This window comes from Rattus rattus, chromosome 16 (genome assembly GCF_011064425.1).
Source record: "Rattus rattus isolate New Zealand chromosome 16, Rrattus_CSIRO_v1, whole genome shotgun sequence".
Classification (NCBI taxonomy): domain Eukaryota; kingdom Metazoa; phylum Chordata; class Mammalia; order Rodentia; family Muridae; genus Rattus; species Rattus rattus.
In genome coordinates this window covers 18,471,432-18,498,404 of record NC_046169.1, presented here as the reverse complement: position 1 = coordinate 18,498,404, position 26,973 = coordinate 18,471,432, and the positions used below count along the sequence as shown (strand labels likewise).

The 26,973-nt window shown below is 49.8% G+C and overlaps 1 protein-coding gene across 1 annotated transcript in view; it reads right to left on the bottom strand.

Moving 5' to 3' along the window:
* The window catches only part of Hip1 (huntingtin interacting protein 1), a 130,273-nt gene extending 108,266 nt beyond the window's left edge, over nt 1-22,007 (bottom strand). Inside the window, exon 1 of the mRNA XM_032886775.1 lies at nt 21,834-22,007. Within this exon, the coding sequence (XP_032742666.1) occupies nt 21,834-21,953 (120 nt within the window). The 5' untranslated portion in view covers nt 21,954-22,007. The remainder of the gene's footprint in view (nt 1-21,833) is intronic.
* Nucleotides 22,008-26,973: the final 4,966 nt, after the last annotated feature.

Sequence of the window (26,973 nt, the reverse complement as noted above, 5' to 3'; positions counted from 1 at the left end):
TTAAATATCTGCGCCAGGAAGCTATTTTTAGAGACTATTTGGCCCTCAAAATAAGCCTGATTTCCTGTGGCAAGTTCTCAGCGACAGGAGAGGCCAGGAGGGCTCCCGGGCCCTGGCAGCCTGCTTGGAGGCCAGAGATGTTGGAGCAGTGTGAAAACACTGGCGGGCGAATGGCTTCTTCTAGATAGGTGACTGCCGTCCAAGACTGCGGAGAAAATAATGAAGCCTTAGGGGCCTTTTCAGAGTCACAGTGGAGAATGGCTTGCTGTAGGGTGGCCACGTGAGAAGCCACGATTCGGACAACCCTCTAGCGGGTGGGAAGAAACTGTACTTACTCATTCATTAATTCCCTCACTCAGTCATCCAACTGACCACACACTGGTTCACTCCCGATTGAGCTCCACTGCTCATTCACACAATCGTTCAGTCATTTGCACACTCACTTACACACTAACCATTCATCACCATTCATTCATTCATTCATTCATTCACTCAGTGACTCATCCAGACATGAGTTATTTACCCAATCACTCCACCACTGATTTACGCACCATTCAACTTATTTATTGTGTTTATCATCATATTTATTTCTTTTACTTTCATTTACTGATCGTATTGTTTTAGTCAGCCGTTCAATCCTTCACCCATTCATTTGCTAAACCCACCCTCTCATCCGCTCAGTCAGTTATTCCTTAACAAAACACATTTCTTTAGTAGTCCTATATGCACAACCCTGTCACCTAAGGAACACCAGACAGACGCAACTCACAAGCCACAGGATGCCATCCCTACAAAGTCCTGGGAGAGGCAGAAGGTGAAGGGAACCTGGGAGATGGGAGCATGTCTACTGGGGTCAGGAAGGAAAACTTCAGTACCAGGGGACAGGGACAACAGCCAGCACGGGCTACTGCTGTGGCCACTCCTGTTTAGTTCATTCGAAGGGCCCAGTGTCAACGCATCTAGGCGACCATGAGGGGCTGAATAGAAACAAAGATGTAAGCCGCACATGTTAGTGCTCAGTTATAATAGGATCCTAGGCCTTAGCTCCACTGGAAGAGCACGCGAAGCCCCGGTTCAGTCCTCAGCATCCCATGATGTGGGTTTAGTGTTACACAACTATAACTCTGGCATTTGGGAGGTAGGGGCAGGAGGGTCATGAGTTCCCAGACATCCTGAGCGAGTTTGAAACCCTGCTGAAGACAGGAGGAAGAAAGAGCGGAGAGCAGAGGCACCGCCACCCCGTCTGCTGTCCCAGGGGTAAAGATGCCATAGTGGAAAGGAACCACATGCCCACTCGGCCCTCGCTGATTCAGTACACACCATGCCGTCCCATTTATTCTGCTGAGCATTCGGTTTGGGATCCTCTTAGATCTCCAGAAGGGCTGCTGAAGCTGCCCATGCACTTTATCCAGCTCCCTTCTGCATTAGCCAACATCTTCTGCAAACACGACCATGATACTCCCTGGCTTTCACACTGCCGGCTGTGCTACTGACTGCCGCTGAGTTCACCAGCACTGTGCTCTTCCTGTTCCAAGAGGCAAACCGGACCGCACCTCATCTTAGCATCCTCCCACCTGACTGTTCCTCCAACCCCTCCTAGACCTCTAGACCTCAGCACTTCTGAAGAGTCCTGATCAGAAGTCTGCATGCATCTTCTACGTATGTACGGGTGCGTATATGTGTCTGTTTGTATGTGTGTGTGTGGTTGTGTTTGTGGAGTGTGTGTGTGTGTGTGCAGTTGTGTGTGGTTTGTGTGTGGTGTTTGTGTGTGTGTGTGTATGTGGTGTGTACATGTGGTTGTGTGTGGTTTGTGTGTGGCTGTTTGTGTGGTTGTATGTGGTATGTGTGTGGCTGTTCATGTGGTGTGTGTGATGTATATGTGTGTATGTCTGTGTGCATGTGGTGTGTGGTGGGGGTGGTATGTGAAAGGCTGTTTATGTGTGTGTGTGTGGTGTATCTGGGTGTGTGTGGTATGTGTGTAGCTGTTTATTTGGTCTGTGTGGTTGTATGTGTATTATATGTATATGCGTGTATGTAGCTGCTTATGTGGTGTGTGTATGTGGTTGTGTGATATATGTGTGTGTGTGTGTGTGTGGTTGTGTGTGTATATATGTGGTGGCATGTGTATGTGTGTGTGTGTGTGTGTGTGTGTGTGTGTGTATGTGTTGTATGGTCAGGATAACTTCCAGGGTATCGATGCTCCCTTTCCTCCACATGGGTTCCAGGGATCAGGTGGTTGGGCAGTCGGGTCTGGAGGGTTGGAAGTGAGCGTCTTTATGGCTCAGGCTTCCTAAGTCTGAAGTCAGTATTCCACAAGTGCATGCTTCCTCTATAGTTAAGCCCAGGAACAGCAGAACTTCCAGATCTCAGCACAAGCCCAGGAACAACCCAGAACCTTCAGGCTCCAGCACAAGCCTGGAAGTCCAGCATAGGGCACAGCGCGATCCTGGGCCTCCTCTCGGACCCCCCCTCTGCTGCCTGGGCCTCACTCCTGGATCCCCCCTCTGCTGCCTGGGCCTTACTCCTGGATCCCCCCTCTGCTGCCTGGGGCTCACTCCCTGATCCCCCATCTGCTGCCTGGGCTCACTCCTGGATCCCTCTCTGCTTCCTGGGGCTCACTCCTGGATCCCCTCCTGCCTGGGCCTCACTCCTGGATCCCCCCCCTGCTGCCTGGGCCTCACTCCTGGATCCCCCCCCCTGGGCCTCACTCCTGATCCCCCCTCTTCCTGGCCTCACTCCTGGATCCCCCTCTGCTTCCCTGGGCCTCACTCCTGGATCCCCCTCTGCTGCCTGGGCCTCACTCCTGGATCCCCCCTCTGCTGCCTGGGCCTCACTCCTGGATCCCCCCTCTGCCTGGGCCTCACCCTGGATCCCCCTCTGCTGCCTGGCCTCACTCCTGGATCCCCCTCTGCTGCCTGGGGCTCCTCCTGGATCCCCCTCTGCTTCCTGGGGCTCCTCCTGATCCCCTCTGCTTCCTGGGGCTCCTCCTGGATCCCCCTCTGCTCCCTGGGCCTCACTCCTGGATCCCCCTCTGCTGCCTGGGCCTCACTCCTGGATCCCCCCTCTGCTGCCTGGGCCTCACTCCTGGATCCCCTCTGCTGCCTGGGCCTCCTCCTGGATCCCCCTCTGCTGCCTGGGCCTCCTCCTGGATCCCCCTCTGCTGCCTGGGCCTCACTCCTGATCCCCCTCTGCTGCCTGGCCTCACTCCCTGGATCCCCTCTGCTTCCTGTCTCTGGGCCTCACTCCTGGATCCCCCCCTCTGCCTGGGCCTCACTCCTGGATCCCCTCTCTGCCTGGGCCTCCCTGGATCCCCCCTCTGCTGCCTGGGCCTCACTCCTGGATCCCCCCTCTGCTGCCTGGGCCTCACTCCTGGATCCCCCCTCTGCTGCCTGGGCCTCACTCCTGGATCCCCCTCTGCTTCCTGTCTCTGGGTCTCACTCCTGGATCCCCCTCTGCTGCCTGGGCCACTCCTGGATCCCCCTCTGCTGCCTGGGCCTCACTCCTGGATCCCCCTCTGCTGCCTGGGCCTCACTCCTGGATCCCCCTCTGCTGCCTGGGCCTCACTCCTGGATCCCCCTCTGCTTCCTGTCTCTGGGCCTCACTCCTGGATCCCCCCCCTGCTGCCTGGGCCTCACTCCTGGATCCCCCTCTGCTTCCTGTCTCTGGGCCTCACTCCTGGATCCCCCTCTGCTGCCTGGGCCTCACTCCTGGATCCCCCCTCTGCTTCCTGGGCCTCCTCCCTGGATCCCCCTCTGCTTCCTGGGGCTCACTCCTGGATCCCCCTCTGCTGCCTGGGCCTCACTCCTGGATCCCCCCCCTCTGCTGCCTGGGGCCTCACTCCCTGGATCCCCCCTCTCCTGCCTGGGCCTCACTCCTGGATCCCCCCTCTGCCCTGGGCCTCACTCCTGGATCCCCCTCTGCTGCCTGGGCCTCACTCCCCGCTCCCCCCTCTGCTGCCTGGGCCTCAATCCTGGACCCCCCCTCTGCTGCCTGGGCCTCACTCCTGGATCCCCCCTCTGCTGCCTGGGCCTCACTCCTGGATCCCCCCTCTGCTGCCTGGGCCTCACTCCTGGATCCCCCTCTGCTTCCTGTCTCTGGGCCTGCTTTCTTCTTCACAGACATCCCATCCACTTCTGTCTCAGCATCGGAGTTTCCCACCCACTTTTCAAAAATAGCACAGCTTCATTAAAAAATTTTCTCTCTTTTACAAGTTCAGTAAATTAGATCTGAGATCTCCAACCTGGAATTGTATCAAAGAACTTGGTGGCCCAGCAGGGGAAAAAAAATGTGTTCTGAACGGACTGTTGAATTGTCCTTTCAGGATAAACTTCTGGGAACGGGTGCCAACTGTGGAATTCCAGTGTCTGATCTACAGCCCCGAAAGGCATACATCAAATAGCATAGGTCCCGTGGGGCCCAGCATGGTGGTTTGTCTGTCTGTGAAGTCAGGTCTGGGAGATGCTTAGAATCTTGCCTGGGAGCATGGCTTACCCATTAACTTTGTCCCACCCCACTCCTCCCCACCTTCTGAATTACATTTATTTGTGTATTTGGGTGGGGGCCCCTGTGACAGTAGAGGACAATGTTCTGAAGTCAGTTCTCTCCTTCTCCCGTGTGGGTCCCTGGGATTAAACTCAGGTCATCTTGCTGGCCCAGGCTTGTTCAGGTTCCATCACAAACAAATGGCTACAAACTCGACAACATAAAACATCCATGGCTAAGATGTCTGTCTGTCTGTCTGTCTGACATCTTAGTGTGTGTGAGTGTGACTGTGGTATACATGGACCACAGGGCATCTGAGGTCAGAAGACAGGCTAGCCAGCCCAGGAGGCCTCCTGTCCCCACCTCCCAACTCCCTGTGAGAACTCTGGGATTAGACACTTGGCTGTGGTCCTGGCGTATGTGAATCTAAGCATCTGGAACTCAGGTCCTAGGCTTGGGCAATGGGCTTGGGTAAAATGCTTTACCCACTGAGCCACCTTCCCATCCTAGTTAGCAATTAAAAAAAAAAAAAGATTTATTTATTTATTATATATAGGTGCACTGTTGCTGTCTTCAGACACACCAGAAGAGGGCATAGGATCCCATTACAGATGCTTGTGAGCCACCATGTGCTTGCTGGGATTTGAACTCAGGACCTCTGGAAGAGCAGTCAGTGTTCTTAACCACTGAGCCATCTCTCCAGTCCCCAGTTAATGCAGTTAGTGAGGTGTTTGTTTGTTTTTTGGGTTTTATTTTTTGTTTTTGACAGAACTTCTCACCATGTAGCTCTGACCTCAGACTCATGATCCTTCTCGCTACGCCTCTGGAGAACACTGACAATGGCACCCATTTCTAGTCTTGTAGCGCTGCAAATTAGCTCAGTACAGCTTCTTCCAATGAGCTAAAAATCAAGGTGTCCTCCTTACTAGAGACATAGAGGAATCTGCTTCCAAACTCAGGTACAATTCAACTCCTTGTAGTCCTAGGCCAGAGGTCCCTGTGTCCATGATGAAGTTACCAAGGGCAGCCCTTAGTGCACTAGAAGCCTTCCTCTGGTCCTTGCCCACGAGTGCTGCCCTCTAGCGCTATGCATTAGATGCACAGGAGATCTCGGCCCCAAGAGGTCTCATTACGCACATGCCAATGTTATGCATATGCGAATATTCTAACATGTGAAATCTCCAGGTGCTTGGACTCTCCTTTGTGCTTACAAACTTAGGGAAAGTTCTTTGCCTATAGATGGAGTGGCTGCACTGAGCTCACTTGGAAAATATAAGACGCTATTAGTCTGTGTGTGTGTGTGTGTGTGTGTGTGTGTGTGTGTGTGTGTGTGAATGTGTATGTAGTACTGAGAACAGAACTCAGGACATAGTGTGTGTTAGGAAAACACTCTACCACTGAGCCACACCCCCAGCCCCTCCCTGGGGGATTCTAGGCAGGGGCTCTACCACTGAGCCACGCCCCCCAGCCCCTCCCTGGGGGATTCTAGGCAGGGGCTCTACCACTGAGCCACGCCCCCCGCCCCTCACTGGGGGATTCTAGGCAGGGACTCTACCACTGAGCCACACCCCCAGCCCCTCACTGGGGGAATCTAGGCTCTAGCTCTACCAAAAAGCCACATTCCCAGGCCTCTTTGTTATTCTTTGTTTTGAGAAATAAGAACGGCTCAGCACAGAACACGTGATTGGCGTGCATACATCACTGGATACCAGCTCAGGAACAACAAGAATATGGCCCCAGGGTGGACAAGATGACTCAGAGGGTAAAAGTACTTCTTGTGAAAACCCACAAGCTGAATTCAGTCCTCAGGACCCACAGCGGATGGAGAGAACCAATGCCTAAAAATAGCCCTCAGACCTCCATGTCCTTGGCATGCACATGACCACACCCCCACATGCATAATAAGCAGAGACGAAACAAAATAAATAGGAAATATTGCCCCAGTTAAGCCACAGCCAACGGATACCAAAAGTACATGGCACAAGATCTCCACCAAACATGGCCTTGGAGCTCACATGGTTCAAACACAAGCCAGCACGCTGTGTGGGCTGGCAAGATGGCTCAGTGGGTAAAGGTGCTTGCTGCCAAGTCTGATGATTGATCCTTGGGACCCACCTGGTGAAAAGGGAGAACTGACTCCTAAAAGTTGTCTTCTGATGTCTACACATTCACCATGGCACTCAGTAAGGGTGTGTACTGATCTTGCAGAGGACCAGAGTTCAGTTCCCAGCACCCACATCTAGTGACTTACAACTGCCTGTAACCCAGTTCTATCCAGGAGATCTACCATCTTCTTTCTGGACTGCTCGGGCCCCTGCAGATACACACACACACACACACACACACACACACACACACACACACGCATGCACATGTACACGCACACACTTTACATAAAAATAAATAAAACTTTAAAAATGAGTAAATAAATGTAATAAGGAAGGAAATGAAACAAAGAGAAAGGAAGGGAACAAAGAAACAAAGACACCCACGAGGGTTTGTCTGGAAGGTACACTTCACTGATACTGTGCTCTAAGCTTCTCTGCTAAGTGCTGGACCAACACACTTAAAAAATAAATGAGAAACTAGCAGGTCCTTGGCCTCTGTGGAAAGTAGACAGAAAACACAAATGAACAATCCCAAAACTCAAAGCACCCTTGTAACAAAGTCATTCTGTGTGTAGATTCCCAAGGGTCATCTCCCAGATGCTCCCGGAGGCTCTCCCACGGTCCCTCTACAGCCCAGTTCTTTGCAACCGAGCTCCCCTTGGGAGCATGAGCTATGCCTGCGGTCCATGCCGAATGAGTCCGTCCCCAGACCTTGCATTTTCTTTACACACATCCATGGTCTCCTCTCCTCCTTTTGAAAACTCCACTACCCACCTGATCGGTCTACATGTCATCGGCACTGGCGCTCAACTGGTTAAAGCCCTCCCTCTGCTGCCACCACACTAAAATGCTAAGCAAGGAACTTACGGGTCCTTGGCATCTATGGAAGAAAACACAATGAACAGAAGCCAGAGACCGCAGGCAACGTGTGGATTAATGACGGTCTCTACTTCCTGGCTACAAGCTATGCCATGCTGGGAGGCAGCAAGCAGGTACATGACTCATAGGTCAACCACTTGCTCATGTTCCCAGACGCCTTTGAGCATGCTTTTGGGAAGGCTGAGTTTGGGACACAACGTAAAGCACGTGTGGACGGACAATGGGCAAGCCCCTACACACACTGCCTTCTCCCTGGGAAGAGCTGTGTTTTGGGTTGTTTCAATCTTCTGCGTGTTGAGATAGACCATAAACGCAGCTGTGTTTGTGGTAGTGTTGAGATAGACCATAAATGCAGCTGTGTTTGTGGTAGTGTTGAGATAGACCATAAACGCAGCTGTGTTTGTGGTACGCACCTGCAATTCCAGTACCTGAAAGCCAGAGGAAGGATCCGCATTCAAGGTTGCCTGGAGCGTGTTTGAGTACAGCCTGGGCTAATAGAGAATTCAAAGACAGGGCTGGCGAGGTAGCTCAGTTAGTAAAGTCCTTGTCTTGCAAGCATGAGGACTTAAGTTCAGCCCAAGAATCCATGTTAAAAAGAGCCAAACGTAGTGGTATACACTTGGAATCCCAGCAATGGGGAGGCAGAGGCAGGCAGATGGATTCTTAGGGGGGCTCATTAACGACCTGATCAGAGACGCTGTCTCCAAGAAGAAGGTGGGAGGAGCAGGCAAGGTAGCTCAGTGAGTAGAGGTGCTTGTTGCTAGTCCTGATGACTGAAACTCAATCCCTGGGACCTACATGGGGAAAGGAGAGAACGGACTCCCACAAGTTTCCCTGTGCCTTTTCATGCCTGCCATGGTGCATGAGAACACACACACACACACACACACACACACACACACACACACACACACTAAATAAATAAATAAATAAATAAATAAATAAATAAATAAATAAATAAATAAATGGCACCTAAGGAAAAACACCCAAGGTTGTCCATGTGCCATACCTGTACACACAGGAGCACATGCATACATGGACAAAAAGGAGAAGGGGGTAGAGAATTGGGTCAGTGGTTAAGAGCTCATACTGGGGCTGGAGAGATGGCTCAGCGGTTAAGAGCACTGCCTGCTCTTCCAGAGGTCCTGAGTTCAATTCCCAGCAACCACATGGTGGCTCACAACCATCTGTAATGGGATCTGATGCCCTCTTCGGATCTGAAGAGTGACAGTGTACTCATATACATAAAATAAATAATATTTTAAAGAAAAAAGAGCTCATACTGCTCTTTCAGAAGACCCGAGTTCAGTTCCCAGCACCCACATTGATTGTCTCACACCACCTGTAACTGCGGCTCGGGTCCATCTGACGCCCTTTTCGGGACTCTTTGGGCACCTGTACTCACATTTCTGAGCGTGCGCATGTGCACACACACCCACACATACCCTAACACAACCCCCTAACAACACACACACACACACACACACACACACACACACTAAGGTAAAGAGTCCTCAAGAACAGGTTGGAACACATAAAGAGACCTTATCTCAAATCAAAGAAAGAGAGAATGATTTAAGTATAGAAGACTTCATGGAACAGTAAACGCAGGCTAATGGGCTAACGGAGGCAGATGGCTGGTGTTTCCAACCACTCCCCCCCGCCAACCCCCCTCCCAGGGCAGCTTTCACTGCAATTGATTCCAACTTTTCTCTAGCTTTACTATCTGAGCAAAGGGCTCTGGGCACTGATTCCCTTCTGCCCAGAAACCCCAGCAAAGAAGGCAGAGGAAAGAGGATTGCAAGTCGGAGGCTACCCCTGTCTCAAAACAAAACAAAATATAATAAAAATACATTAACTTGTGTTTGACTTTTTTTTTTTTAATATTAATATAGAGATCTTGCCATGTCACTCCTGCTGGTCGGTGACTCCTGAGCTCAAGCTATTCTCCTATCTTAGCCTTTCCAATGCTGGCACAGTCTGTGTCTCTCCTTCCCCATGACATTGTCCCCGCTGGCCTTGAACTCATGGCTTTGAGCACACTTCCTGCCTCTGCCCCTGAGTACTGGGACTCAGGCACACCTCACTAGTCTCAGTTTCCTTTCCTGGTGCTGGGATAAAACATTCTGAGAAAACAACCTAAGGGCTTACCCTGGCTCACAGATTCATCCCAGAGGGATGGCACAGTGGTGAGAGCACTTTCCACACACTTTCCACACTGTATCCACAGTGAGTCGCAGAGTGATGAGCTAAGGCGTACATGCTGCGGCTCAGTTCACTGTCTCTGTTTTATATGGTCTGGGATCCCCTGCCAAGGGAATGGTTCTGCCCACAGTCACCAGGGGTCTCTCCTCGTCAAGTCACTCTCAGAGGCTGACCTTACTCTAGATAGTTTCTCAAAGTTGTGTCCAAAGGCCCCTCTCCCAGGTGATTCTAGAGGCTGTCAAGTTGACAGCATTAACCAACAGACCGCTTACATCCAAGGAGGGTGTACATACGCCATTTTTTTTTTTCTGGAAGGAATTTAAGATATCTAAGTATGTCTGGAAAGATCAAATCTGTGTCAACTGTTTTGGTTGTTGTTGGTTGGTTTAGTGTTTTTGTTTGTTTGTTTAGTTACCAGCCACAGACTAGGTTTGAAGGAGATTTTTAGGGCTGGAGAGATGGTTCAGTGGTTAAGAGCATTGTCTGCTCTTCCAGAGGTCCTGAGTTCAAATCCCAGCAACCACATGGTGGCTCACAACCATCTGTAATGAGATCTGATGCCCTCTACTGGTGTGTCTGAAGACAGCTACAGTGTACTTACATATAAATAAATAAATCTTTAAAAAAAAAAGGGGGGGGTTTGGGGATTTAGCTCAGTGGTAGACCCTGGGTTCAGTCCCCAGCTCCGGAAAAAAAAGAAAAAAAAAAAAGGAGATTTTTAAAGGGGGTTGGGGGATGGGGGTACAGAGAGATGGCTCAGTGGAGGCGACTGCTGCCACACCTAATGACCGGAGTTAGATCCTGGCACCTATATGGTAGAAGGTAAGAAGTGCTCTTTCACCTTCAAAGGCTCAAATTCATGTTTTGAAAAATGTAAAGGCAGACATGGTGTTGACTACCCCACCCTTGGGGAGGCGGAGGCAGGAGCTCAAGGTCATCCACAGCTATGTGGAAAGTTGGAGAAAGTGAGACAAGGTCTCAAACAAAATAAAACGAGTAACCTCTGCGATCAGACCTGTGCCAGGTCCGGAGCTTTCCTGTGCACTCATAGGCAAATCTCTGACCCTCCCTGAGTTTTCATGTCTGTACTGGGAAAACGACCAGGACCAAGGATTATGTGGAGATGCATCTTTCAGTCGGTGGCGCAAAAGAGGTTCAAGGGAAATGTGACTTTGGACGCAGCGTTAGCCGGCACTGAATCGCAGGCGGCACCGAACGCCCGGATGGTGCACCCCGGCTTCCTGAACTGTCTCACTAACGCATTAGCAGCGGTAGAGGCTGTGAGTCTGTCCAAGAAATAAATGCTTCTCTCTCTCCCTCCGTCTCAACCACAGGCCCCTCTGCCCTCACTAGTATCAGACTGCACTTCCTGGCACTGAGCTGGGAACAAGGTTCCTCCCTGCCCGCCCAGGCAGGAAAAACAGGAAGCAGCCTCCACCCTGTCGGGAGGTGGAACTGACAGACTCCCTTTGGTTAGGTGGGCAATATTCCAGGCCATCAGAGCTTCTGAAGCAGTGGCAGACAGACTGGCCACCGGCCCGCTCCTGCCACACCCACATCTCCTACAGGGCACCTCACCTCGGGGGGGAATAGAATTTGCAAGCCAATGACTGGGGTGCGCAATGCGGCCCCCACTGAAGACTAGCCAAGTAAGGAACATTTTGGGGTGCCTGAGAGGGTCAAGGGATCAGCTCTTTGAGTCCCAGTGCTCCTGAAGGTTCTGGGTGCCCCATGGCTCTAATCCCTGCTCACTATTCCCCAGTGAGAGAACCATCCAGCACAGCATCTTAGTGACTGCTAGAAATATATAAATTAAGGGCCAGCAAAAGGGCTCATCAGGAAAAGGTACTTGCAGCCAAACCTGACATCCTGAGTTTGATCCTCAGGACCCACATGGTGGGAGGAGAACTGACTCCCATAAGTTGTCCTCTGACCTCTGTACAAGCAGTATTGCTGGACACACACACACACACACACACACACACACACACACAGCACACACACACACACACACACACACACACACACACACACACACTAGGAACAGACCAGCACATATGCCTGTAATTTCAGAAGTTGGGAGGTAGAGGTAGGAGGATTAGGGATCTGAGGCCACATAAGACTTTGTAAGGCTTTGTCTCCAAAAAAGAAGAGGATAGAAAACAATGAGACCCAGAAATGAGTGTCTTTAGAATGTGAAGCCTCCTTACAGGTTCCTGAGTCTGGAGCAAGAAGGACCTCCTGCAATGGCCTCCAGTCTCTTGTTTTGCAAGCAGCACACTAGCGTGGTTAGACTTTATCTCAGAAGAGCTGGCTCACGCTATCTAAATGTGAGGGATTCCTTAATCGATTGTTCAGAATGCCTGGGGGTGTGGCTCAGTGGTAGAGCCCCTGCCTAGAATCCCCCAGGGAGGGGCTGGGGGCGTGGCTCAGTGGTAGATTGCAAAGCTCTGGGTTTCGCCTCTAGCACTAGAAAAACTGAAACCAGCATTTTCGCTTGGGACAAGAACACTTTCAGATTCTGAACAGTTTTTCATATTTTAGACATTTAAGATATTTCAGGGGTTAGAGTTGAATCTAAATACAACATTTAGTTGCTTCATACCTAATACACGTAGCCGGAGGGAGGTAATTTTATACATTTTGAATAAATTTTCGTGTGTGTGTGTGTGTGTGTGTGTGTGTGTGTGTGTGTGTGTGTGTGTATGTAGATGAGCAGGCACATTATGTATGTGCATGGAAAAGCCAGAAGACAACCTCAGGTGTAAACCACCCACCTTTCCATACCGCCAGGAGAGTGGGGGTCTCTAATTTGCCTGGAACTTATACAGCAGACTAGGCTGGCCAGCCAGTAAGTCCCGGGGATCTGTCTCTCTCTGTCTCCCACCCAAGCACTGAAATTATAAGTGTGTACACTAGATTCCCTTTACCTGGGTTCTAGTAGACTGAACTCAGTTTCTCATGTTCGTGAGACAAGCACACAACTGACTGACTTGTGCTGCTTTGGTTCTTAGAGACAGAGTCCTTCTTGTAGCCCAGGCTAGCCTGGACCCCTTGATTCTATGCCTCAGTCCCCTAAGCGGCTGGGATTGGAAGTGTATGCTACAGACACCAGGTCTAATGGCGAATTGTTTTTTTAAGATTTTGATTTTATGTGCCTGTTTGTGCATCTCTGTGTATGATGTACAATGCCCAAGGACATCAAAGAGGTCACTGGATCCCCTGGAGCTGGAATCATAGAAGGTTGTGAACAGTCTAAGGTGTGTGCTAGGGACCAAACTCTGGTCCTCTCTAAGAGCATCAAGTGCAATTTCTTCAGCTCCCCATGGTTAACCTTGATTGTCACCTTGATATTTACAATCATCTAAGCAGAGTAGCTTAGCCAGCTCACATTAGAGCTTGAGACTCTTTGAGTCACTTAGGAGGCATCCCTGTGGGCTCATCTAGGCCAGTGCTTTCAGAGCATTGACCTGAGAAGAGGGAGACCCAGCCTGAAGGTGGGCGGCACCATTCCCTAGGCTGGGGTCCTGGACTGCATACTAAAAGGAGACAGCAAGCTGAGCACCAGCATCCATGGCTCTCTGCTTCCTGACTGTGGATGCCGTGTAACAGCCGCCTCATGCTCCCACTGCCATGCCTCCCCTGCTGTAATGGACTGCACCCTTGAACTGTAAGCCACAGTAAGCCCTTTCTCCCTTCAGTTGCTCTGGTCACGGATTTTGTCAAAGCAATGAGAACATCATACTTGGTTTTGGTTTTATATTTTTTTAAAAGGTTTATTTATTCATTATATATAAAGTACACTGTAGCTTCAAACACAACATCATTACAGATGGTTGTGAGCCACCTTGGTTTGTTTTGAACTCAGGACCTCTTTTCCAGCCCTTGGTTTTTATTTTATTTTATTTTAGACAGAGTCTTGATATGTTGCCCATGCCGGCCATGAACTCCTGGCTTCATTCAATCCTCCTGCCTCACCTCCCTGAGTACCTGGGAATACAGATACAAACCAATACCTCTCTTGTCTCTACCTCCCTTATTTATGTCTGGCCAATGGACACACCAGCACCTACCTTCTACAAGGGTCCCCTCATGGACAATGAGACTCACAGCCATGTCCAAGAGGGAACTATCAACACAGGAAGCCACGATCTGTGCTTGCATAAGTGTGATAATATACTATAGCCCAGCGGGTTCAGACTCACTGGAATGGATAACCCAAGTACAACCAGACCACAAGGGACAACCTGTGCATGTGTGTGTTATGTGAGGGCAAGGACGAGGGACCATGGTGGTATCATGTCACACAGAATCTGGGGATGACCCTGAAACTTTGTTTCTGAGAAAGTCTAACTATGAAGCCTCAGCTTGCCTGGAACACCATATGTAGACCAGGCTAGTGTCAAACTCATGGAGATCCACCTGCCTCTGCCTCCTCAGCGATAGGATTAAAGGTGTGCATCACCACATCTGCTTTTTTTTTCTTTTTTTCGGAGCTGGGGACCGAGCCCAGGGCCTTGCGCTTTCTAGGCAAGCGCTCTACCACTGAGCTAAATCCCCAACCCCTGTTTTGTTTTTTTTTAAGATTCATTCCTGAGTGTATATATGTGCACCGCATGTGTGCGGGTGTCTGCAGGAGCCAGAATAGGGTGTTGGGTTCCCTGGCACTGGAGTTGCAGGTAGCTGTAAGGCCCCCTAATGTGAGGGCTGGGATTTGAACCTATGTCCTCTTCAGTAGCTTCCAGCATACTTAACCACTGAGCATCTCTCCAGCCTGAGTTATTAATTTTGATTATCTGTATGTAATGGGTGGGGGTACGTGTATGCCTATGGAGGACCCAAGAGGCTATCCAATCCTCTGGAGCTGGAGTTACAGGTGGTTGTGCCTTATACGGCTGCTGGGACCTGAACTCAGAGCCTCTGCAAGAGCAGGGTGCACTCCCAGCCACTGAGCCGTCTCCACCCTCATCCTTGAACTCCCGATCCTCCTGCCTTCACCTCCTGAGTTCTAGGATGACAGACACACACTAACAGGCCTGGTTTGTGTGATGCTGGAGCCAGGCTTTGACCTAGGCAAGCATTCTACCAACTGAGCTGCATCGTCTCAGCCTCTAACCAAGGTTCCTGACAAAAGGGTCTGGTAAAGGAAGAAAAGCCAGATGGTGGTGCACACCTTTAATTCCAGCACTCAGGAGGCAGAGGCCAGAGGATCTCAGAGATCTAGGAGGCCAGCCTGGTCTTCAGAGTGAGTTCCAGCATAGCCAGGGCTACACAGAGAAGCCCTGTCACAAAAGAAAGGAAGGAAGGAAGGAAGGAAGGAAAAGAGAGAGGTGAGAAAAAGAAAGAAAATAGTCAGGAGGGCAGGCACCATGAGGAACTAAGGAGAACTGGGCACAGGACCATCACAGCATGGAGACATCAGAACACAAGCGGTGTGTTCAAGAGGAAGGAAAGAGGCCGGGCCAGGGACACAGAAGGACCAATGGCTGGGCCACAGGGCATGGAAGGGGGTGCAGATGTCTTCAGAGACGGTCCACAGGGCAGGAAGTCAGGAAGGGGATGTGGGGCGGTGACGTCATGGTGGTGAGACTAGAAACTGTTGAGGTGAGAGCCGAGGAAGTGGACAGGTGTAAAAGGGAAGTGGTGTGAGGTCAGCCTTGTGGGGACCCCAAAGAGGAGGGGAAGGAAGGAGGAAGAAAGCAAGCAGGAATTAGGCAGGATCAAAGATGGCTAACACTGTCAACAGGTACGGCGTTCAATCACTTGGGAGACAAATGTGTGAGCATGCGTATAAGGGGCATCTAGACTGGGCTGGGCAGACCCATCCTAAATATGGGCTTTCGGTAAACTTTAGTGTCCTACAGGCTGGGGTCCTGCACTGCATAATAAAAGGCGACAGTACACTGAACACCAGCATCCATCTCTCCCTGCTTCCTGACTGTGGACGGTGCGTGCCTCCTACTCCCGCCGCCATGCCTTCCCCACCATGATGGAGTGTGTCCCTCCTGGACCCGTGAGTCACACCTGTAGCCCCTCACCGGGTTGTTCTGATCAAGCGCTCTAAAGCTGAGCTGAGCTAAGCTTTCAGTCTCCCCCTTCCCTTCCCCACTATCCACCTCCCAGTCCCTCTACTCTCCCACCCCACACACACACCCAGAGCCTTTGGTTTTAACACCCTTAAAAGACTGCTACTTTGTTCCTCTGACCACAACAGAGTCCCTCCCTCTGCTGACTCACAGATCCTCCGGGGCTAATCTCGATCTTACTCATGACTGCGTTCACTCCATGGTATGTGTTCCCCGAAATAATATTAAAAGAATAAACAGCCCACAGAGGAAAGCTTTTTTTGGCTAAGGATATAGCCAGAGGGTCAAGCATGATGGGTACGCTTTAATCCTGGCATGCCAATGGCAGAGGGAGGAGGATCATATATTCAAAGAGAGCTATGTAGTGCGACCCTGTCTTATAAACGAGAAATGGGACACCTGCTGCCAAGATCAACAACCTCAGTTTGACCACCAGGGCCCACTGTGGGGGGCCAGAACCAAGTCCTGCAAGATGTCCTCTGATCTCTCTATGCAACCGTCACACGCATACACAAAACAAACAACAAACAAACAAACAAGGCTAAACGAAAATTTGGATCAAGATCTTTTCCTCATCTGACTGGTAACATTCCTCCCTCCCCCGACTCCTACTAGAAATATCGTCATGTCTGACTGGAGGGCACCATGGTGGGTGGGGCCTAACATGGGGAGCCTGTGCCCTGGCTTTGGATCTTCCCCCTTTCACTCACTCACTGGCTGACCAGGCTGACCATTCATCATCATTCTTACTTCTTTTTTTTTTTTTTTTTCCGGAGCTGGGGACCGAACCCAGGGCCTTGCACTTACTAGGCAAGTGCTCTAACACTGAGCTAAATCCCCAACCCCCATCATCATTCTTATAAACTGTAAAGTGCTTCCCAAACGAGGTATCATAGCAGCTTTACCCCAACCCCCCTCGGTAGACTACGCCAGGTCTTTGTGCTGGCCAGGCAACCTTTACAGTGAGCTAAATCCTCCCCAGAGTCACGGTAGCTTTTAGGAAGGGGAAAACTGTTTTTTGGATCCTACAGGAACTCAAGAGTCCAAGGTCATTCTTGGCTACATAGTGAGTTCAAGGACAGCCTGGACTACATAAGACCCTGACCTAAAAGCAAACAAATAAAATAAAACAATATTAGAATACTGTCAGCCGATGAAGTAAGTCAAGCCAGTTACTTGGGAGGCCCCAGGCAGGAGAACTACAGACTTGAGGCCAGCCTGGGGCTATACAGCGAGTATAGGGTCAGCTGCTGTGATTTACTGAGACACTGCCTCAAACTAAAATGTATGGTTCATTTCTATATGTGTGTATGTGTGTGCCTGTGCATTTCCTGGGATTACAGTTATAGGTGGTTGCGAGGCCACTGGATGCTCTCTGGAAGAGCAGGAAGTGCTCTCCACCACTTTCCAGTCCCTAAACTTGAAACTGAATCAAAGGCTGGGGATGCAATCTGATTCTGATGTGCTTGCCTAACACACGGGAAGCCTAGCCAGATATGGTAGAGCATGTGTACAGTTCCAGTATTAGGGACGTGTAGGCAGGAGGACCAAGAGTTCAGGGCCAGCCTCCACCATATATCAGGTTTAAGTCCAGCCTGGTCTACAAAGCAAAACAAAACACAAACCAAGAAAACAAAACAGAAGAAGGGATGGGAAACCTTTTTGCAAAGGCTTTGCTTTTTTCTTACTTGGACTCTTCCTGTCATTGAAGAAACAACTCTATTACCATCTTTATCCATCCATAAATGGGTTAGCAATACACACGCTTCCCTCTTCCGTGTGCTCGTGAGAGTGCATGAGTGTATGCACATGTCATGCTACAAACATGGTGGAGGTCATAAAGTCACCTCAGGTGCCAGTCGACTTCCCCCTTGTTTGAGATAAGCTCTCTTGTTTTTCACCCCACACCCCAAGCTAGCTGGCCTGCAAGTTTCCAGGGCTGCTCCTGTCTCCGACTCCATCTTGCTATACAGAGCACTGGGGTTACAGACGCCTGCTCCCAGGTTCAGTCTTACATGGGGTCTAGGGATTTGAACTCAGGCCCCTTGCACTTGTGAAGCAGCCACTGAGCCATTGTCCCAGCCCTCTCCCTTTTACACATTAAGTCCTAGCAAATACAGGATCAACTCAGTAAGCAAGATTGAAAATAAGTATGTCAAAAAATAAACCACTAGTCTTGTCCCTAACACCCAACTAATGCTTGTGCTGAGGTGAACCGGGAATGAGGTGATGGTGGGGTACAGTCTTGGCTGGTCAGTGGTCCCCATTCTGGAAAGGACAGTGATATTCTGAAAACAGTGTCAAGTGCTAAGAAGGACAGATTGCCTGGAAGAGGCTACTCTTGCGACACAGAAAAAAACCCCACAATAGTGGCCCATAATTTGCAAAATGCTGTCATTTAATACTTAATGTATTGCACACCAAGCTGTCCTCTGACCTCCATCCTCACGCTGTGCCAAGAACACCTCTCCATACACTGCAAGGTTAAATAATATGTTTTTATTGATTGATTGATTTATACGAGTACATTGTAGCTGTCTTCAGACATACCAGAAGAGGGTTGTGAGCCACCATGTGGTTGCTGGGATTTGAACTCAGGACCTCTGGAAGAGCTCCTGAGCCATCTCTCCAGCCCCTATCATGTTTATTTTATATATGTGTGTTGTATACTTATGTGCACAGAGGCATACGTCTCTGTGTGTGCACATGTACAGGCCAGAGGTCTACACTGGCTGTCTTCCTCTATTTCCTTCCACATTTTTTTTTTGGAGATGGTTCATTGACCTTGAATCTCACTGATTTGGATAACACAGGAGTTACACCTGTTTCATTTTCTTTTAATGTGGATTCTGGGGATCTGAACCCAGGTCCCCAAGATGGCACACCAGGCATAATCACTGAGCCACCTCCCCAGCCGGCCCCGTGCTATCTGTAGTTTACAGTTGGGAAACTGAGGATTAGGAAAGTTAGACCCGAGGGCACATAATTCCATCAAAGCACATCACCGAGTGCTCGGCCCCAAAACGGAGCTGTCTGCTGTGGCATAGTGACAGCTCGCTTGGGAGAGGGCTTGCCTAGCATGCATGAAGCTCAGGGTTCCATCGCTAGTGTTGCCTAAAACCAGCCTTGGTCGGGGGCACCCCTGCAATCCCAGCACTCGGGTGGAGGTAGGAGGATCAGGGGTTCAAGACCATCTTTGTCTTCATAGCTAGTTGGAGAACAGCAGAACTACAAGACACCCTGTCTCAAGACGAAAAGAAACGAACAGAACTCAATCATCTTCCAGGGCTGCTCAGGACTCCGAGGTAACAAGGCAGTGGTTAAAGGTTGGGACCGCTTCCAACTGTGTTTACCCAACAAGTTATTTAACTTTGGTAGGCCTCAATTTCCTCTAAGCAAACTGGGGTTGGTAACCACTCCATCAGCTCTTGAGAAGATTAAAGAAAGCAAATAGGCCACGGTATTTAGTGGGCCTCCAAACGCAGTCATTAGCTACAATTATTATAAAAACCCTTGCTGATTCTCTTGGTCTCTGAAGATACCAGTGGTTTTGTTGGTTTATTTTGCTTATATTTTGTAACTTTTGGGTTATTGACATTCCTTTGCAGAGAGGGTCTCGCTATGTATAGCCATGGTTAGCCTGGAATCTGCTATGGAGACCACACTGGTTTCAGCCCCGCAAGGATCCTCCTGCCTCTGCCTCCTGAGTGCTGGGATTGTCAAAGTGTCCCACCAGGCCTGCCAGCTTGAGAGAATTTCAACAACTGAGTTGGATTGTGCTGCCTCATGCCAATCTGAGCACTAGGGAGGCTAAGGCAGGGAGATGAAAGTTTGAGGGCCAGCCTGGTCTACATAGCTGAGTTCCAGGCTAGCCTGAGCAACACAGTAAGATCCTCACTCAAATAAAACAAAAGCAACAACGACAAAACAAACAAAAAATTTTAAAAAACCCTCAGCACTTGGGAGGCAGAGGCAGGCAGACCATTGTGAGTCTGAGGCTAGCCTGATCTACAAAGTGAGTTCCAGGTCAGCCAGAGCTGTTATACAGGGAAACCCTTTCTGGAAAAATCAAAAAGAAAAGAAAAAAAAGGGGAGGGAGGAGTTTCCATAACTGAAAAACTCTGCTGTAGTATATCTCAATGCGTGTGTGCACATGCACACACATACACACACACACACACACACACACACACACACACACACACACACACACACCAAATCTGACTAATAACAAGTGTTCTACGGAGGTAAAATTAGACACTGACCTACCAGTCTTCCTGTTGAATATTCCCTGGGTAACTAGGAAAAATGTTAGTTGTGGCTGGAAACATTTCAAATGCCTAATTTCTATCACTGTCTATTAATTTCGAACTTTCAAAAACACTCTTAGTGTAATTTTGGGTGTGTGTGTATGGAGGGGTGTTCATGGCGCAGCTCAAAACTGAAGTCAGAGGGCAACATTGCTCCTTCCCTGGCATGAAACGCAGGTGGTCCCTTAGCCAGCTCCACTGGCCCTAAAGCTCAAACTTTTGTTTTGTTTTGTTTTTGTTATTTTGGAGCTGAGGACTGAACCCAGGGCCTTGCGCTTGCTAGGCAAGCGCTCTACCACTGAGCTAAATCCCCAACCCCAAGCTCCAACTTTTATGTCTAACTTACTGCTCCAGTTTTAAGTTATCAGAGATTCTCAGACGGTTGGATGTCACAAAATAGCTCCGGCTTATTTTCCTCTTTCAGTTTAAAAATAAAAGAGGTTTGTAGCGGGGAGAAGATGAAAACTTTCTTTTTCCTTTTGGCAGCAACGCCCAAAGTTCAGAAGATCTGAGAAATTAAAAAAGCTCCAAACCCTTAGACATTGAGAGGTAAGTGAATGCTGGTTCTCTTCCTCCCCGGGTACAACTACCCCTTTTCCCCCCCAGACACAAGAAGTGAATCCAGGAGTCTCAGAAACAAGAGGTGGATTAAAGTCCCCTGGGGTGAAAAGGCTGTCTTCCGTGCTCGGTCCATTTATAGACCGCACGGGCCCTCCTATCTCTTCCACCTTTCCTACTCACAGGACACCACAGGGGAGCTGCCTCTGGCTGAAGTCAACTCGATCTTCAAAGTAGAACTTGGAGCGTCAGAGGAGAACCAGAAATCTACGGGCCCAGCTTCCGCAGTGGGATCCGAAGGGTTGTACTCTCAGATTTTACATACAGATGAATTGGTAACTACACACCCAGCGCCTCTTACTTGACTCGGTCCGATCGATACAGCATGCATAAAAGCTTGAGATAAAAGTGGATAGTGGCTTTTTGTTGATAACCGCGGTGGAATTTTGGCCATCTGCCCTGGTCAGACCAGACAAATAAGGCAGGCGGTCTGCTTAGTAGCTGTCAGGCATATTTTGGAGGGTGAAAGGGAAACCGCAAATCAGGATTCTGTGTATCACTGGAGAGCTTAACCCGACACGCGAGGGTCTGACAGTCCAAGCGTCGCAATTCCTACAGGCGTCCCCATTTCTCCAAACCCCCGGGGGTCATTTTCCAAGTTGGACCACACTTCGAATTTCCTACCGTCCCTCCCATCACTCAGACCCCTCTGGCGCAGCCTCTGAGGCCAACAGCTGGGGCTGCTGAGAGCCAAGTTAGAGGCACCGTTGAACGAGATGCTGGGGAATGAAGGAAGAAGTCAATACTAAAGTAAAGCGATCAGAGCCACCCTTTACACCTCTACGTTGGTGTCCCCACACTTGCAAAAACCGAGTGACTTCCAAGTGCTTCCCCTACCCAGGAGCACCCCTTCCACCAGTCCCTTTTCGACTCCCTTTGGCCTCCCTGGTGACCTCTGATGGTGTTCGCCGACGCAATTCTCTCAGTTGCAGGAATCTGCAGTTCCCCGGAGTACACCCCGACCCCCGTGCCAGTAGGGATGCCCAGGTCCCGGACCTCCCTGGGACTCGCCTAGTTCCGCACCCCGAAATGATTCTTGCCTAATTCCCTCCCGGGACTGCAAGACTCGCTCCGTTCCAAGCCTCTCTAGCACCCTGCATCACTCCAGGTGCCCCCAGGGATGCCCCAGGGTTCTCGAATCTCACCTGAGTCCGCTCGAAGCTCTCGCGCTCCGCAGCCTCCATCCCAGCACCAACCCCGCGCCGGCTCAACACTTTGGGCAGCGGGTTGGGTACCTGCTTCATGGAGCTGGCCATCCGGTCCATGTTGTCTGGGTGAACAGAGTCAGGGGCCCTCGGCCGCCCCGGGATCCCCGCGGCGCCTCCCGCCCCTCCCTACCCGCGGGGATCCGGCGCTAACGGGGACAGATTCCGTCTTCCATTGGTTGACAGCGCTGTCCATCTCCCTCAGGACCCACCCCATCTCTCCAAGAGGCTTTTCCCCACATCCCTTTTCCCACTTCGGAGGCGCTCCGCTCACTTCACCGGCTGGCCCGCCTCAGGGCGGTCCGCATGCTATGACTGGTCTGAAGGTTTGTCCATTATCTTCTGTGGGCAGGACCTGGTGGGCTCTTGCTCCCTCCCCGAGGCTCCGCCCCATGATCGCTACACCGCCTTCCAGGCCTAGAAATGCACTGTCATTGGTCTGAAGACTTATCTGTCAACACAGCAGGGCTGGCTTCGTGGGCTGCCCTCACCATTTTTTTGCTGCTCCACCCTACATCCGTCACTCCTCCTTTGTTCCCACCCTCCAGGACCAAAAGAGCATCATGATTGCTCTGAAGGCTTGTCCGTCATCTTAATGGGGCAGGGCCTGGCTGCTACAGACCAGCCCTTGAGACTCCACCCTATCTCGAAGCGCCACCTCCTGGGCCCTTCTCTGCTGCGGGTTGCTGAGCTCGAAGAGCTGCGGTCCAGCCGGCGCCACGAGTTCCCGAGGGGGACGGAAAGGCAGATCAAGGGAAGCATGGCTGCACGGCTTTCACCAGGCTTGCCGGGGAACTCCGCGTCAGTGTGGTCCGGCGATGGCGGCCTTAGTGGCTCTCGAAGTCTCCTCCCCGTGCATTCCGAATATCTGCCAGTTCTGGAGGATCGCCGACCCGGGTCCCCAAGTACTGGACTTTGACTGCGGGTATCTCCCCAGAGCTTTCCCTTACCTTGGTAGAAACCCCAACAGATGCTCCTTGTTTATCTATAGCAGGGTCCACTCCTCCCATCCTGTTCTGGGAGCATCTACAGACTGGGACGTGTGCTCCTCAGCAAAGAAAATGTTACACGTTCTCTACTAACAGAACCAGTGGCACCGTTAAGAATTAAAAAAAAAATTGATGATGCTATTCATCTATCTGTTCAAGAACCCAGTACAAGTGTCACTTGTACTAGGCAATGTTTTGATTAATGAATGACAGCATCAAACTCATTATATAGCCGAGTCCCTCGAATCCCCGTGGACCACGATGCTTGGCTTTTGTTAATGTGTGTGAATTATGTACCTGTGTGTATGTGTGGGACTGTGCTCACGCGGCAGTGCACCCGTGGAGGTCAGAAAGCAAACAAGATTCCGTCCCCTACCATGTGGACCCCAGAGAGCTGACGTGGGTCGTAGGCTTAGTAGCAACTCACCTGAGCGATCACACCAGTGGGACGCTTTAAAGACAGTGTTCCAAGACAGGTGGTGGCGGCCCACAGCTTTAGTCACAACACTCAGGAGGCAGAGGCAGATGGATCGCTGAGTTCAAGGCCAGCCTGGTCTATAGACTGAGTTCAGGGACAGCTCTGTGTGTGTGTGTGTGTGTGTGTGTGTGTGTGTGTGTGTGTGTGTGTGTGTGTGTGTGTGTATGTTAACATTTCTTTATTGTGTATACAGTGTTTTGCCTGCATGTATGCCTGCACACCAGAAGAGGGCATCGGATCCCATTATAGACGCTTGTGAGCCACCATGTGGTTGCCAAGAATTGAACTCAGGACCTCTGGAAGGACAGCCAGCACTCTTAACCTCCATGTCATCTCTCCAACCCCTTACATTGTGTGTTTTTTTTGTTTGTTTGTTTTGGTTTTTTTGTTTTTGTTTTTGTTTTTGTTTGGTTTTTTTTGTTTTTTTTGAGACAGGGTTTCTTTCTGGCCTTGAGCTCACTAAATACGCTAACAAGCCTTAGGGATCCCCCCCCCACCTCTGCTTCTTGGATTACAAGCAAAACCTACCAGGTGGGGGCTGGAGAGATGGCTCAGTGGTTAAGAGCACTGAGTGCTCTTCCCGAGGTCCTGAGTTCAAATCCCAGCAACCACATGGTGGCTCACAACCATCTGTAATGAGATCTGATGCCCTCTTCTGGTGTGTCTGAAGACAGTTCTGGTGTACTTATACATAAAATAAATAAATAAATATTAAAAAAATAAAACAAAACCCACCAGGTCTATTTTGTCTTGGTGGTGGTGGTGGTGGTGGTGGTGGTGGTGGTGGTGGTGGTGGTGGTGTGCGTATGCGGGTGTGTATCATGCATGTTCTTGTGTGTCTGACGTGGATTCAAGGAATCAACTCAAAATCCTTGTGCTTGTAAGAGAAGTACTTTGTCAATGATCTACCACCCCCGGTACCCAAGGGAATGATTTCAACGAAGAACACCAGTGGAACAGACAGTGCCTCTCACACTCTGACCCTGGTGTGGCCATTCTGAGTTCCACACTGGTCTTATGCTCTGGGCTCAGCTAAGGACAGATTTAGGCCTCCTTGTTCAGATTTTATGGCATCAATAAACACCAGCCTTTTAAACAAGGATTAAGGGATCAGCCCAGTTCTTATTAGAGTAAACCAGAGTGGGAAGGAGGAATTTGTGGTTCGGAGGCACCGGGCAGGGAAAGATTCAAGACAGCTAGTTTTCCTGTGAGATAGAACAGGTCAAAAAAGAAGGACCCAGGGCTGGGGGTGGGGGATACAGTTCACTTGTCAATGTGCTTCTCTAAGCTTCCAGGAAGCCCTGGATCCCATCCTCAGCACTGCCTAAACCGGGCACAGTTTGCTGGCTTGTGTCTGTCATCCCGGTCCTCAGAAAACAGGGGCAGGAGGCTCAAACGTTCAGGGTCCTCCTTGGCTACATAGCAAGTTCCGGAGCAGCCTCAGCTACACGAGACCAGCCCGAAATAATAAGACAAGGGCAGTGAGGTGGCTCAGCAGCTAATAGGCACCTGCAATCCAACTTGGCAATGTGAGTTCGATTCCTGGGCTCCCTTTTTTTTTTTTTGGTTCTTTTTTTTGGAGCTGGGGACTGAACCCAGGGCCTTGCACTTCCTAGGCAAGCGCTCTACCCCTGAGCTAAATCCCCAATCCCCATTCCTGGGATCCTTATGGAAGAACAAGAAAACTGACTCTTGCAAGTTGTCCTCTAACCTCCACATGGGTAAATACACACACACACACACACACACACACACACACACACACACACACACACACTGCAAGTTTGGAGAGAATTCAGTTGCTGTTCAGAGTTAAGTTCCCAGTGCTGGTGTCAAGCAGTTTATAACCATCATTAACTCCAACTCCAAGGGACCGGATACCCCTTTCTGGCTCCCAGGGTACCTATGTAAGCACGTAACGGGCAAAGCGTGTCCCAAATTGTTCAGATCTATTTAGCATAGATAGACCTGGTTTGAGGATATCTACAGGTCTCAGTTGGGGTCTGCAGAGCCCTGGTTGGGATAGCCAGGTTCTTGCAGCCCAAAGCAACTGAACCAGGGTCATCTGGAGAGCAGGAGAAACAGAGACCAAAGAAAGACAGGCATTGGGGGCTGGAGAGATGGCTCAGCGGTTAAGAGCACTGACTGCTCTTCCAGAGGTCCTGAGTTCAATTCCCAGCAACCACATGGTGGCTCACAACCATCTGTGATGGATCTGATGCCTTCTTCTGGTGTGTCTGAAGAGAGCGACAGTGCACCTATATATAATAAATAAATAAATCTTTTTTTAAAAAAATTGAAAAATAAAAAAAAAAAAAAGAAAAGACAGACATGTAGTAGAAGGGGAGGGGCCAGCAAGCTAGGGGGAAAAAACAGAAGTTAAATGGCCCTGGGTCTTTTTCTTTTTTCTTTCTTTCTTTTTTTTAAATTAATTTTTATTTATAGGAGTACAATGTCCCTCTCTTCAGACACACCAGAAGAAGGCATCAGATCCCATCACAGATGGTTGTAAGCCACCATGTGGTTGCTGGGAATTGAACTCAGAACTTCTAGAAGAGCAGTCAGTGCTCTTAACCGCTGAGCCATCTCTCCAGCCCCTTCTTCTTCCTTTTTAAACCAAGAAAAGTTTTATATTTTTTTTCTCGCAGTAGCTTTGTTAATTGTACAAAATCACGATGGGTTTTTCCCATTTAAACATATTATGCAGTCCTATTCTGAAAGACAAATGTTCATCGAAAACAAAGCAAAAAATAAAAATTTGCAGCCTTCATCACCAGGACTTGTCATTTAAAAGAAAAGGGGCTTCCTTACGAGCATTCCCACAATGCCCCATTTTCTCCATAAAAGGGAAGGATTTCGAAACGAGAGATGAAATAGCTTAAGCAGAAATCATCATGAAATGAACTTCACAGAATTAGTAATAATCTTAAGACAACATTGGCTAACGTACAGCGTCTTCCTCAGCTCCCAACAGGACCAAGACAGGCTGTGTCATAACAAAGCACATTCAGCATTCCAGTGAATGAAAAACTGTGCTAAACCCACAAGCATTTGCTGTTCCTAGAGAGACTAACTCTGTGGGTTGTTTAGAAAGCCCCCATCCTCTGCACCTGCGCATCTTGGGCATTGTTTTGGGACATCCTCTGTCCCTTAACAGTAGCTTGTGGGGAGGAGTGTTCAAGATAGGTTTCTCTGTGTAGACGCTGGCTGTCCTGAAACTCTCTGTAAATGAGACTGGCCTCGAATTCACAGAGATCCAAGTGCCTCGGGCTCCCTAGTGCTAGGATTAAAGGTGTGAGCCACTCTCCTGGCCAGTAATGCAATTAGAAAAAAAAGAAAGGAAGGAAGATGGAGAGAGAGAGAGAGAGAGAGAGAGAGAGAGAGAGAGAGAGAGAAAGAGAGAGACAGACTATATCCAGAAAATAGTCTTTGTGGTCCAGATATACCACACCAGGTACCCATACAGATGAGATAGGAGGTGGTATAGTTGAGAAGCTGGGCTAGAAAGTAAGTTCAAAGCCATCCTGGGCAACTTAGTGACTCTGTCAATAAAAAACATAAAATGATGTGTAGGAATGTAGCTCAGAGTTGGAGAACTGCTCAGAATCCCTCA